Source organism: Balaenoptera acutorostrata, chromosome 9 (genome assembly GCF_949987535.1).
Source record: "Balaenoptera acutorostrata chromosome 9, mBalAcu1.1, whole genome shotgun sequence".
Classification (NCBI taxonomy): domain Eukaryota; kingdom Metazoa; phylum Chordata; class Mammalia; order Artiodactyla; family Balaenopteridae; genus Balaenoptera; species Balaenoptera acutorostrata.
Window position 1 is genome coordinate 3,570,621 of NC_080072.1, and position 14,385 is coordinate 3,585,005.

Genomic DNA, 14,385 nt, shown 5'->3' on the forward strand with positions numbered 1-14,385 from the left:
GATTTGGGTATCGTGGAAGAGGCTGCTGGGAAGGTGTGACCACAATTCCCCCCCGCGCCCGGTGCACATACGTGTACAGGCATGCACACACACAGACAAAACAACACAAACGCATATGCACGCAAATCACACACGTGTGCACAGACACACACGCCCATGCACATACTCGCAGACAGACAACGTCCCAGGAACATCCTGAACGAGCCATGTGTCTGGGGCTGAGGATGCGGAGGCTTATGAGTCCCTCCGCATTTGCAGGTCCAACCACGGGGCTCTGGGGTTGGCCCCTCGAGTTTCCTGGGGCAAAAGTCACGCAGACAGGGTTTGAGAGGAAGGTGTCATGTATGCAAATTTATTCAGACGAGCGTTCAGCCACGGTCCTCTGTGGATTTGTGTACATTCACTTTTTTAAAAAAAAGAATGGTTTCCATAAAAGGATTTTTGGTAATCACCTCATTTTTAATACAATGTTTATATACAAAAAACCCCATTTCAAACCACTTACTGTACAAGAGAAAGGAGAAGCATCAGATTGCATGACTTTAGCAAATAACGAAAATCTGCTACACCTACGGACTTCCCCCCCTAGTTGACGGCTCACAGGAATGTCAGCGTCTCACCGACCACACGTTCAAGACAGACACGTTTATCTTTTCGTGCCTCCCTTCGGTGAAACATTTCTTTTATGTTTCTCTGGGTGCTTGAGAAATTTCAGATCATCGGTTAGTATAATGGCTGCAAATTGAGATCATTCTTATCAGCTATGAGATTTGTTTTCACAAGCTTTTAAAATGATAACAGTCCAACAGTAACATTCCTGTAAGTAAAAATATAGAGAAGTGTTACCAAAATAGAAGCCTTTATTAATAAAAATCTTTGGTATTAACAGTATTTTAAATTCCTCTCAATGATATTTGGTTAGCTAATAAAATAAACGCCTTCCGCCTTTGAGCTACAGAGAAAAAACCCTTACATCCACTGTAGAATTGATTTAAAAAAAAACCCAATAAATATTCTGAAGCTGCAAAAGTACCCCCAGAAGCCTTAAGACTTCTTGCAACCCTGAAGCCGTCTACAGAAATGCCTCCGAGGTCATAATCCCTTGCCGCCTGTTTTTCTGTCACCCTGAGGTGGGGGAGGCATGTGGCTGCTGGTGGGGACCCCAGAGGTGCCAGTCACCGCTCATTCAGGACACCTGCACCCCGCTAGTTCTCCAAGAGTAAATTCAGAGCTTCCTGGCCCTCTGGGTGGACAGAGCCAGGGCACCTCTCTTTCTGACCAGTGTCTCGGTTTCTGAATCCAGGGAAGGAAAAGGTGATGAAAAATCTCACTTTTTCAACCTAGAGACAGGTGATGTCTTTTGGAACTAGTGTCAGCATCGTTTATTCCTTACCCACTTCTCTGTTTGCCCTCAGATCTCGCACCAGCTTTTGTCTAATGCCTTGGAATACCACCTCGCCTCTCTCTTAAGGCATCAGGAGGATTAAAGACGATGTCTTCTGGGGGCTGTTGCTCACCGCCAACGGCCAAGGAGACCCCAGACTCCAAGCATCACTTCCGCAAAGCCCCTGTGTCCGCTGTGTATCACCCTGTCCCCAGCAATCACTCTGATTAACCTTGAATACTAAAGATAACAGAATTCCCTGCCTAATGGTTTTGTGCAAAAACAAGAAAAACAAAACAAAACAAAACAGAAAAAGACGGGGAAATATTGTCCTATCAGAAGAAAGTGGTCTTCCAGGCTTGTCACAAACCCAGGGGCCACTGGGCCAGGGGTTTGTGAGAAATCGCCTGCCCCGGGAGAGGGTGTGCGTCGTCGACAGGGATGCCCGGCAGCTACAGGGCGCCCCCGGGGAAGTCGGGGCTGTCTGGCGGGGCAGGGGGCGTGGGGCTGTGGTTGTTGAAGGGCTCCGCTTTCTTCCGGTCCTTCTCCATCCACGTGTCGAGCAGCTGCTGCTTGCCCTGTTCCTCCCTCATAAACAGCTCCACCATGAGGACCTTCTCCTTGTGCATCTGCTGGCTGATGTCCTTGGGGATGTCAGGGATGACCCAGTCCACAAAGTCGCTCATGAACATGACCAGGTTCTGGAAGGAGAGTCAGCACCAGGGGGTGGGAAGGAGGACCTGGGAAGCACTCCCACTTCCACCTGCATCCCACCTGGCAGTGCCTTGTCCCGTCACAGCCCGGCCCTGGGACCTCAGACACACCTGGACTTCCCAGGCCTTGGTTTCCCGGAAGGTATAAATGAAACAGGAAACCAGCCAGGGGTGGGCCTCCGGTGGCTGACTTTCTTGAAAGAATCTGAGCTCAGTAAATAGGAAACGTGTCTCTGAGTGGTTCTGAATCTCTTGGCTGGGAGGCTTAAGAAATGATCTGATTGGTTACACATCACCAAATATAACAAGTGTTAAGGCTTTAAGGGAAAACAGTCAAAATACAAAGAGCTCAGAAATGCAGGGAGCTTAAACTGTCTCTGATGATTCTGCAGGCCCTTCTGCCATTTGTAAGGTCTCCCGGGATCACCCTGAACGTTTGCCGCCTCCCTGGATGCATTTCTGGTCCATAAGGTGCAAATGAGTTGGCTTTTACGGAAAAACGGAAATCTCTGGTTTTTAAACTTCCGTCTGACCGGCACTTGTTAGTATGTATGGTTGAGTTAGTCACCTTGTCACGGAAGGTGCTGGTGCCCCCCCATCCGCCATCATCTTTCTGGGTTGACGCTCCCAGCCCCCAGCTGTGGTGGGTGCTGGCCGCTAAGGCTCACAGAGGCTCGTCTCCAGGGAACTATCCTCCCCTGTCTCCCCATTCCCGGCCTGGATGGCTGCAGCCAATGACTGGCCAGGTGGGCAGACTAAAGGCACTCTTTTGCATCAAGGTGGACCCACGTGTGTGGTGGGATTCATGGTCCAGCCCAGACTCCCTCCCAGCCGAGCTCTGTGCCCCCATCCCCTTGCAGGGCCTTCCCTCAATGGCCGGCTTGCACCAGAATCCTTGGCTCAGGCTCTGCTTCTAGGGAACTGGGCCCCGGACACTAGTTCTGGCTCCAGAGGGTTATGGAAAGCTGGCGGACAAGGCAGTGGGGCCTCGGGGGCCGGAAGCCCTGCCAGGGCCCACACTGTGTAGAAGGGGCAGGGCTGGGGCTTGAACCCAGTGTCTGGATTCCAGGTTCTGGGGGCCACACAGGAGGGCAACCCCAGCACGGCCTCCCCGGCTGGGACCTCAGGGCTGCGTGCATCAGCTGCTCCCCAGTCTGGGGTCCTGTCCACTGGGAATCGCTCGGGCCTCAGAGTTAGCCCCTCTCCCCAGAGACTGGGCCAGGCGGGGCCAGGTCCCCTGCCTGCGGCGGGGGGCAGGGGGGCGCTGGTGTCAGCCGGGAGCCCACTGCCCTCCTGTCCCTGCCAGCCCTGTCCGCTGGGGCGTGTCTCCCGCTGCACAGTGACAGGGGAGACTGAGGTGGGTCCCTCCCAGGTCTCCTTCAATAAAGATGCCTTGCATTTAACTAAACCTGCGTTCCCTGAACAACCCCAGTCCTTCCGGCACCCCTCCCGCCCTCCTTTAACTGAGGAGGGTCTGGGACCTGTCCTTGTCCAGGGCCTGGGGTCACCAGTACTCCCCACCCTTGGGTGCCCAGGGCAAGTCCTCCAGCCTCCAAGCCCCCGACGCCGGCCAGCTGCTGTCCCCCTGACCCTGTGCTGGGCATACAGCGCCTCCTCGGTGCCTCAATTCCCAAACCTTCCGGAAGCAGACAGGGCCCTCGCACCTGGAAGACGATGACAAAGGCCAGCCGGGCGGCCAGGACGGCCCAGAAGTCCTTGGAGATGTCGTACTTGTGTTCCGACCATGGTGGCTCCCGGTAATCTTTGTACCTGCAAAATAGAGGTGGGTCTTCGAGAGGAACTGGGGTCTGGCCGCACCGAGGGGCTTGTGAGCGTCAGGAAAGCCTGAGTCGGACCCTGGGCCAACTGTAGGACAGCACCCTCCCTGGAGGAAGAGGCCCCCCTCCAGCCCACTCACACGCCCAGGGAGTCTCCCCACGTTGGAGGGGGTACCAGCGCCCACGTGGGCTGGACAGGCCAGAGGGGCGTCCCCCTAAGTCCAGCCGTGGGCCCACAGAAGGGGGCTCTGGGACCATCGGGTCCAGGGGTTCCAAACTTCTGAAGGCAGTGGAGCCCATTTTCCAAAAAGAAATCCCACCTGAGACTCCGGTAGGTCACACAAAGCAAGTGGGGCCTCCCTGGTTGAAGAGGGGTGGGGTCCCTAAGCCTAGAACCTCAACCCAACCCCCATCATCCGCAAAACTCCAGGCAGGGTTCCATGAAATCCAGTTCTCCAGTCTCAACCCTCTCTGTCGGGGAAACGATTGGAAAAAATGAAACATTTTCTCAAAGTAGCCCTGGTATGACGTTAACCATACAGTTGGTGTGGTCAGGGCACCAGGGAACTGTCCCCAGGCCCGCCCTGCCCCACGGGGCCCAGTGCATGTCTCTCCCTCTCCCAACTGTTAGCTCCTTATCTCCGTGTAATAAATACCAGCCCACCCCTCTTCTATCACTTCCAGACATTGCCCACGAGCGCCTGCTGGGAGACAAGTTTGCTTACTTCCCTGGCTCCCAAGGTCCCACCTCTGTCCCTTGTGCAGCGGGAGTGGTGGGTGTCCCCTGGGCTTTAGGTCTGCCTTTTTCTCAGAGGCCCAGAGATGCCTGATGTGGGGCAGGTGAGGATGAGAACCCGGGTTTTGTCCCCACCAACCGCCCCCAAATTTGGGGGGTGCTTGGTTTTAACAGGACTGACCCCCTCTGTGGGGGAAAAGCTTCCATAAAGCCGTGTGAGGAAGCCGTGGCCGGGGCGGTTTCTAGGTGCTGGGCTGCAGGCGTGTCCTGCTGGTTACTTAAAAGCTGAGGCCCAGTTGGGGAGACCGGGAGAGGAGGCACCTAGCTCTGTGGGCACAGGCCTCGCATAGACCCAGAGCCGGCTCCCGCCTTGCTGTGCGTCCCTGCACCATCGCGTGGCCTCTCTGGGCCTCGGTCTGGCATTCCCTCACTTAGTCACATCACAAGTACTTATTGAGCAGCTACTGCATGTCCCTGCATTCCAGGGGCAGAGCTTGCAGGGGGCACAGACAGGGCCCCTCACCCACAGAGCTTTGTGTCTGAGGGAGCTGGATGGGAGTCTTGGAGGGCCTGTTCAGAGCTAAGCTGCCAACCCCAGAGATAGGATTGGGCTGGGAACACACCCTCTGGTGCCAGCTGCTGAGCCACGCAGAAGATGCACCACCTGATCTCCGATGGGAACAGGCATCCCCTGTTCTCCCAGCGTCAGAAGCCACACACATTTTCTCTTCCCTCTTCTTTCTGTTCTCAAGGCCAGCTGCACCAGGATGCTGGGAAATGTGTTTGGGTCACCTGGCAAACTCCTATGCATCCCTCAAAGCCCACTTACATAAAAACCGTCCAGATGCCAACCCCCACCACCTGCACTGACCTCTAACAGAGATGATCTTACAGTTTTCCTTGCTTTGCTCTTGTGCTAAGCCTGCCAGCTCTCCCTGGGGAGAATAATAATGCCCTCTCTGGGGCTGCTGTGAGCATTCAATGAGACCATGCCTGTTTCAGTGCAGGAATAAATGGTAGCCAGCAGTGGTCACAGTACTCAGCTCTGCTAAGCTGCCTCTCCCATACCTGCTGCCCCAGGCTGGGCTGGGTGCTGCTCCTCCCACAGCCAACCCCTCTGGGAGGCGGCTTGACAGGGGAGCGGCCGGCAGTACGGCCGGCACCTACAGCACTTAATAGTGGGCAACGGTTGGGTGGGCCTGGCTAAAGCCCAAATCCCAGGGAGCAGAGTGGACTGGCCCATGGCCTTCTTTCTCTGTGGGGGTAAAAGTAACAAGGGTCTCACTTAAAAACCAGGTCTCTGCTCTGTCTCCTTGGCCTCCCCCTGCGTGGCCAGGACTCCTGACCGATGCATGGATGGGGAGCTGCTTCCGGGGGCTGGATGCCCGATGCCCGATTCTTACCCAGGAAACACCAACACTGACATTTCTGAGGGAATTTATAATAAAATGACCACCTATACCCCTGCCTTCTTTGTTCTAAATCATTCTTCCTCTAAAATTCATTTTGAGTTAAATTGGTCGGCCTGAGTGTGTTCTTGGCGTGGGATGTTCAAACAAAGCGAGAGAAGTGCAGCGCTGGCTGAGAAGCGGCAGGGGTCCTGGACCGGAAGCTCGGGGGTCTCTGGGGCCCGTGCCTGAGGAGGAGGGGGAGGAAGGGACCTTGAGCCCCTGCCCTTGACCCCCAGCTCTCCAGGCCGACCCTGCCCGAGGCGACCATGCAGGGGGCTGAAGCAGATCACCTGGGCCTTTCCTGTGATGTACGTGCTCACATACATGTGCCTTGAAACATGCGGTGGGTGGGATTCTGAAAAGCGGGAAGCAGGTCGTGTTGCATGTTTGTCTGTCACCTGCCCTTTCTCGTTGGCAGGCCTGGCTGTACCGGGTCCCAGAGTAGGTGTGGTCCCTGCCCTGACACAGAACACACGGCATGTCGCGTAATTTCTCTTTAATCCCTCGGGGTCAGCCGGGCACATCCGCTGTTGCAAAGCCATCGGTAGCACCTATGCTGGATAGGTTTGCCTGCCTGTTCCAATGACCGCACGCGGTGCTGTTTTTCCATTTCTTGGGCCAGTTTTTTGTTTTGCAAGCAGCCACATGCCACTGCTCGTTGCTGTCAGCACCCTGGACCCTGGCAGCCTCCTCCACCTCCTGCTACTAGGGCAAGGGTATGAAGACAGACAGGTAAGCTTGATAGAACTATGGGCAAAGTAAGAGTAAACAGCCTTGGGGTAAGTTATCCGCCCTACGCAGAAAGGGCTGCGCGTCATCGCGTGGGCTTTGTGACACGTGTTCTGGCCCTTGCAGTCTTTCGTGTTCTGAATCTCAGCTGGGCTGGAGGCGGTTCGGACTGCCAACAGATGCTGAGCGTGCCCCACTCTGCCTCCCCGGTCTCAGCCTCATGGCAAAGCCCGTGGCCAATCACTCCACAGTCGTCTGTTTCCTGACCCAGGATGCCGTGCCTCTGCCTGCGCCTTCAGTCCTACCGTCCACCACGTTTCCCTTTACGCTTTACGCTCCAGAACAGGCTGCAGCTTCCCACCCACAGACACCCCTGCTCACCACTCTTCTTTTACCCACTTTGCCCCTCCCCTTGGAGTGACCCCTACTGCCTCCACCCTCTACCTGGGCTTCCGGCTACTATCACCCCTTTAACTCGATCTGTTTATGCTTCTGTTGCCCCTGCACAAAGTCCCTGGGCAGCAGGGATCACGTGGCCCACTCCCGAGCCCCCAGCCCTGAGCCCCCGGCCCCTAACCCAGCCAGGCTGGCACGGGGAAGATGCACAGCGAATAGCCAGGCCTGGCTCTGCCCCTCACTCGTGCCCCCCCACTTCCCCGCCTCCGTCTTTCCTGGGGTGCTCCCTGCCCGCCCTGAGTGTCTGGCCAGCTGACGGGGCCCCGCAGGTCGGACCCTCTCAGACTTCTGTTGCTTTTGCCTGCCCAGCACCCAGCACCTCAGTTTTCCTTGGGATGCCCCCCCAAATCTATGGCCATGACTCCATACCCTGGCACACGACCCAGACCTAGCCAATAAGAGCCCCGCACACTCTGGCAACAGTGATTGGTTCACGGATGGGCCTCTGACCCAAGACAGGTCACTGAGACTCAATCCTAGGACTTTTGCTGACTAGTGGGAAAGAAAGTCCCCCTACTGGGACTGCTGAGCAGAGAGGACTGCTGGGGGTCGCTTACTGCCTGTCAGGAAATGATGCCAACATGCAGGAATGTATAAAATCGGGAGGCGGTGTCAGAATGGGGCCAGATGACAAACGGCAGCCCCTGGATCCAGCCATGCCTGAAGCCTACCATGGACTTCTTAGTTAAAGAACTAATAAATCATCTCCTACCCCCACCCCAGAGATACTTTTTTTTTCCCTTGAAGCAAGATTGAGCTCTTCTGTGATTTGCCCTGAAAGAATCCTGGCTTGAACCGGGGTTTTCCCAGAAGCCCACCAAATGGGGCTCTTTAAAGAGAGCTGCCTGGGCGGTACCTGCAGATCTGCACCTCGTAGCCCAGGTCTAGGGGGTCGTTGGGGGCCGTGCCGTTCTGGAAGTCGCTGACATTGAAGGAGGAGAGGGTGTGGTTGACAAAGCCGTGCATGGTCCCGTTCTCACTGTACATGTAGAGGTACACCAGGCGAGGGATGAAGTCCGACGTGAAGGAGATCACGAACGCCTGGGCGGGGAACAGAGCAGTGAGTGCGGACGCCAGCTGGGAGGGGGAAGGGGACGCACCCCACCTGAGCCAGGGCAGCGCTGGCCCTAGGGCCCGGCCATGTGACCCAAGCTGGCAAACATGACCCCATGGCCTCGGCTCGTCAAGTGACAAACGAAGGGTTGGGGGCATTCCTGTCAGCCCCTCCAGCACCCTGAGGAGAGGGCCTGGGGGCTGGGAACAGGGCGCCCCTGTACGAGAAGGCTTGGGGACAATGCTGGCTGCCTCTCACTGGCTGTGTGGCCCTGGACAAATCGCCTGACCTCTCTGTGCCTCCATTTTCTCTTGTCAAACAGGGCTAACAGCGCCCACTCTAGGTGCTTCTCCTTCCTGGCTTGTTTGAAAGAGAGCAAGGCAGGGAGGAAAAGTGCTTTGTAGACTGTGAAGTTCAGATCCAGCTCACCCTATTCTAGAGCAGTCCCTGGGGCAGCGTAGTGTGAGGCCAGTATCAGAGCATGGACCCGATGGCCTGGGGTAAAGTCCAGCTCTGCCTCTTGTTGGCTGTGTGACCTTGGGCAAGTCGCCTGACCTCTCTGTGCCTCGGGTGTATCACTTGCAAGATGGGGCAATAACCCTCTGCCTCCATGGGCCATGTGTGCACTAGTGGGTGGGTGCACTGAATGGGCTTAGAAGGGCCTGGAGCATTCTAGATGCTCAATAAATGTTAGCTGCCATTATTATTATTGTTGCTGCTGGCTGTTCTCATGAGACGTCCAGCCTGTTCCTAGCTGCTCTGCTCTCAGCGCCCCCATGCTCATGCTCCAGAGGGGCTGTACCTTGGTGTTTCCAGCCTCTCCCCATCAAAATGTGCTCCCCAGCTCAGCCCGGGTCGCGGTGCGGAGATGTCGCTGTCCAGTGTGCAAGGTCAGCCCACGGCCTCCCTGTATAAGTGGGGTTTCAAAGCCTTAACCCAGGGAGCTGTCAGCCAGCAGGGAAAGCAGGTCTCAGGGCTCTGAGGTCCCTTCTCCTGGGCCGAGCATCACTTCCTGTGCCGTGGGGACTGAGTGTCAGGGCCTCACTGTGACCCTGACCCAGCACTGTGACCATCTGCTCCAGGGAGCTGCCTGCCCGCCCCCCACCGACTCTACAAGGCGCAAGGTGGCAGCTTCTGGGGGGCTCAGGCTTGGCCGGCTGGTGGAGGGGTTAGGGTCACAGGGCTGAGGCGTTGCAGACCCCACTGGGGTTCTCGTGGACCAGATGCCGGGGCAGGGCCATGGAGGGTGGGGCACTGTCCCCAGCAAGCTCATGTGTCTGTGTGTGCCTGTGTGCGTGTGTGTGCGACTGGCAGCTTCCTCTTCTCTCCGTGTTTCAGTATTCCTCAAACTTTCTTTAAAGAGCGGGCATGAGTTTCACATAAAGGGGGAAAGTTAATTTTGTTTTTTTGGCCGTGCCTCATGGCCTGCGGAATCTTAGTTCCCCGACCAGGGATCGAACCCGTGTCCCCTGCAGTGGAAGCACGGAGTCTTAACCACTGGACCTCCAGGGACGTCCCCAAATTAACTTTTTTAAAAAAGAGCAGAAGAGTTGCTAATGAGGAATCTCTGTGTCTCTCTCTGTCTCTGTGTCTCTGTGTGTCTCCCTCTCCCGCCCTCCCTGTCTCTGTCTCTCTCCCTCTCCCTCCCTGCCTGCCTCTATCTCCTTCTCTTGTTTGTTCTCAGGACTTGGGAGAGAGGGGACTTAGGGGCCAAGGTGGGCACGGTGGAGGGTTTTGCCCGCGGTTGCAGAGAAAGGTCGAGGAGATTTTGTCATTCCCGCCTGAGCCCGCCCCGCCCCCAACAGGACCCATCCCCTCAAGGGATGCTTCTGAAGAGGAGACGCCCCTGCCAGCTGGGAACCGCTCTGAGGCTGGAGGGACGGACCAGCTCCCTGCAAGGGGAAGGGGTGCCCGGCCACGTGGCAGCTGGGCTGGGCTTCCCGGCCGAGGTCCTGACGTCACCGGTCACTTACGTTGATTATGACAGCAAGCTTCCCGACGCCTCTGAGGATATTGTACCAGATTCCTGGTGGGGAGGGAAGCACAGGTTTAAAGACCCCCTTGCCCTGGCTCTCAGTAACCCGGGCTAGCAGGCAGCAGCCCGGCCTTCGCAGGGGCCGGTCTGGTCCTTTTCTGGGGCAGGTCAGACACGTGGTAACAGGGAGTTGTTTGGGGAGGGCCTGGGGGAGCCTGGCTGACAACAGAGCCCATGGCTTGTCCTGGCTCGTCAGCTATCTGTAAGCAAACTGTGTAGCTTCTCAAAGAGATGCTTAGAGACATCTGGTCCCTGGTTCTGAACAATCTCCTGCGAAGCTGCGTAAGCTACTGATCGGCTTGGATGGAGCCTTTTTCTAGAGAGACAAAGATTCCATTTGGATGCAGCTCCTGCCCCAAAGAGCCCACGCAGCAGTAACTGGAGACTGAAACCACGAAGTTTGATGTCCTATGCATTTTCCGTAGCTCTAGTGCCAGGAAAACTGAATTTAGAGACAGGCCAGATGCAGGGCCAGTGTCAAGGAGCAAAGCCAGGGCCCCCGGCTGGTGAGGCTGGGACCATGGCCTGGGTATAATGACTGGACAGCAGTGCGGTACAAACCGTTTCCCGTCTGGATGCCCCCTTGTTCCCGTCGCCCCAAGGTGCAGCACTGCACCTAATCACAGGTGAACAGGAGGAGGATTACACTGCACCTGGAGAATCACGCGCTGCTCCACTGGCCTCGCTCCCAGCAGAGACAAGGACCAGAAAGCCCAGGAAGGAAGCACTTTACCCAGGGCCAGCCACGCTCCTTAGGGCCTCAACGCTGCGACTCCTGGAAGGGCGCCCTGGGCCCCTGCTCGCCCCTGCCCCCGACCTGACCGCGTTCCTATCAGGCTAGGCACACATCATCGAAAAGTTGGGGCTAGAATCCTGTCCCAGGCACTCTCTCTCCCTGCCCAGAGCCAGATCTGAAGTGGTGACAACAGCACTTCTCAGAAAGGGCTGGAGGGGACAGTGGCCGGGGCTTGGGGGTCTCTACCCAGGGCACATAGAGCCGCTCATGGGCGTTCCTGCCCTCGCAGTGAGCGCCCGTCTCAGGGGTGTATGCTGGGGGTCTGCAGAGACAACAAGGGTTCAGGCCCATGTAGCCCAGAAGCTGGAAACCGCAGGCTGGGACCCAGCACCCGAGGTCTGCTGCGTGGGGGCTCCCCAGCCCCCGCCGGGCACCACTCCACGAAGCAAGCATTTACGATGCCCGCTGCAGACCCTTCTGCGGGGCCTCGTGGGAGTAACGCTCACCTCCCTGCCCATCAGCCGTCCGTGCAGGCTATCACCGAACCCGAGATGGGAAGTTCGTCCCGGTTCTGTTGGGTCTTCCCACGAGGGCAGCGGTTTTTGACTCACTTTCGCGCTGGAGCAGTGGCAGGGCGGTCACGGGGCCTGCGCTCCTCGGGGCGCTAGATCCACCCACCCTTCCCGTCTCTCCCGAAGGAAGCACTCGAGGTGCAAGTGAGCGGGAGGCGGCTCCTCGGGCAACGCGTCCTTACGGAATCAGGAATCAGCGCTGTGCACGGCCCACCCTCGCGGCCGGCCGTCTCGGGGGCTGGGAGCCCCTCTGCAGACCCCGAGCTCCCGGGGCGGCTGTGGACTGCACATCCCCCATCCCTCCCGGGCCTGGCACGCAGCCTGGCACGCGGGGCTGGTGCTGTTGGGTAAGCGTTGGCTGAGTGACTGTATGAACGTAGGAAGCCCTTCCAACTAGGCTTCCCGCCCGAGCAGAGGTTGTCACATCCAGGTGTCACATCCAGGGTGTTTCCTCGAGCTCGCCCGCTACTTAAAAAATGCTGATGGATGTTGACAGGTCGGGATGACGTATTATTTTTTTTTAAATTAATTATTTATTTTTGGCTGTGTTGGGTCTTCGTTTCTGTGCGAGGGCTTTCTCTAGTTGCGGCAAGTGGGGACCACTCTTCATCACGGTGCGCGGGCCTCTCACTATCGCGGCCTCTCTTGTTGCGGAGCACAGGCTCCAGACGCGCAGGCTCAGTAGTTGTGGCACACAGGCTTAGTTGCTTCGCGGCATGTGGGATCTTCTCAGACCAGGGCTCGAACCCGTGTCCCCTGCATTGGCAGGCAGATTCTCAACCACTGCGCCACCAGGGAAGCCCCGGATGACATATTTTTAAAAAGCGAAACTTGCTGCTTCTAAAGGAGCCTCAGCTCTGGGTCAGCAGCGGGCTGGCATCTCCATGACAACAGTTGGCCGTGGCTGGCAGTGGTGCCTCCTTCAGGCCACACAATGCACTGCCGGTCTCTCTGTACCAAGGCAACTCCCTTTATCACCACCAGTCGCTTAGAGAAACATTTATCCAAACCCAGACCTGACTAAAGTGGGGAGACAAAAAACCCCGAGGGTTGGATGTTTCGACGGAGCTGGGAACAAGCACGCCTGCTGCGTGTGTTTTGTCCACTTCTTCTTGCGGCCCCGCCTGGCCCCGAGGGGTCTGAGTTTGAGAACTCCGAGTGGGGGACTGGGGTGCTGGTGAGCCGGGCAGGTTGAGGTTTCTGGGTAGGGGGCTGCCTCGGGAGCTGGCTCCTGAGCACAGCAGGAGGAAACGAGTCTGCGGCCGGCCCAGGGAGTGGCCCAGCGGGCTGAGACAGGTGACAACAGAAAATGGGGTTGCTGAGCTGGGAGACGGATGGGCCAGTGAGAGCTTTGCCCGGCCCGGGACTGAGCCTGTCTTCCAGGTCCTACAGTGTCTTTATGTCCAGGCCGACGGTCCTCTGTGCGATCCCCACCCCAGAACTGTGGGCTCCTGTTGAAGAAATGCAAAACCCGGACGCCGCTCCGGCCCACAGGATCAGCCTCTTTTGGAGCCTTGACCCTGCGAGTTATTCAGACACACGCTCCGCACTCCAGGATAAGAATCATTGCTCTGACGACCTGGAGGTACAAGGGGCTGATGTTGTTTGGGACAAATCTTGGCTTCCTTTATGAAAATCTCGCGGGGCAGATGCCTCATTTCCATCTGCCTACTTCTTCAAGGCATCACTGCTGTCCCAGGAGACGCTAAGCCCCGTTTCCAAGCACACGTCAGGGAGGTGTGTAGACGTGCCTGTCAACTCTCAGCACCCAGGAGCTGAGCTCAGGCAGAGTTCCTCACTCGGAAGGCCCTGAAGAATGAGCATGAGGGCAGGAAGCACGCTGGTCTGGAGTCAAAGGTCAGGACTGGGATGCTGGAGCCGGTTCCCACGTGCGCACGGGGCCGGGTCCCCGCAGACACTCGCCCCGCCCCGCCCCCCCGCTCCAGGGCCAAGCAGGGCAGTCGTGGCGCCTGTGCTTCGTGGCAGAGCTTCCTCCAGACACCCCTGGCGCCGTGGGTGCAGGTCATGGGGGCCACTGGGGCCCTCTGTCCCTTCAGGGCCCTGCACGGATCACAGGAGGAATACAAAAGCCTCTTCAAGGAAAGGTTACCGTGGAGGAGTCCATAAACAAACCCAGATTATGCTCCAACTGACCAGGCAGGAACCAGGAAGTGAGCAGCCAATCCGTAAGGACTGGGAAACATCGAGGAGCCGTGAGCAGAAACCCTGAGGATATGATCCAAGCCCTGCTCGTGGTGGGAACGACAACGCCCACCAGGGCCGCGGAGGGCCGGTGGCAGCGTGGCGCCCTGGTGCTCCCTTCCACCCTGGGGGGCTGCAGGGTCTGGGTGCTGCTACAGGACACGGCCATGGCTCTGCCAGGCACAGATGCCAAAGCAAACTCTGGCCGCTGTGGACACGCCTGGGGCCTTCGGGCGCCTGAGAATCGGGCTTTTGTAAGCAACAAGTGGCGGGAGGCGACGCTCTTTTCTTCACGGCCACTGGGCACGGGCTCAGGATTCCCAAGGACTGTCCAGGGAGCGCCTGGCGGGCTGACCGTCTGCCCCATCCAGGCCTCAGGCGTGCACCTCACGGAGGTGTGCCGGGAGGGACCAAGGGCTTGAGTTCTCCGGTTCCAGCTCCGCTCCGCTAACCACCTGGCCTCAGTCTCCCCATCTGGAAAGTGGGACCAAGGATTTGCCCCAGCTTCCCCATGAGGCTCCTGGCGGGACTCGACAGCT

General features: G+C 57.6%; 1 protein-coding gene across 9 annotated transcripts in view; it reads right to left on the minus strand.

Moving 5' to 3' along the window:
- Positions 1 to 350: 350 nt before the first annotated feature.
- The window catches only part of ANO1 (anoctamin 1), a 92,106-nt gene continuing 78,071 nt past the window's right edge, over positions 351 to 14,385 (minus strand). For 8 of the 9 annotated variants that reach the window (XM_057552915.1, XM_057552913.1, XM_057552914.1 and 5 more), the window contains 4 exons: positions 10,275 to 10,327; positions 8,104 to 8,288; positions 3,762 to 3,867; positions 352 to 2,085 (listed from right to left, as the gene is read on the minus strand). In XM_057552915.1, coding sequence (XP_057408898.1) covers positions 1,837 to 2,085; positions 3,762 to 3,867; positions 8,104 to 8,288; positions 10,275 to 10,327 — 593 coding nt within the window. In that variant the 3' untranslated portion in view covers positions 352 to 1,836. Of the gene's footprint in view, positions 2,086 to 3,761; positions 3,868 to 8,103; positions 8,289 to 10,274; positions 10,328 to 14,385 lie in introns of all 9 variants that reach the window. The other variant, XM_057552916.1, reaches the window with a different exon arrangement.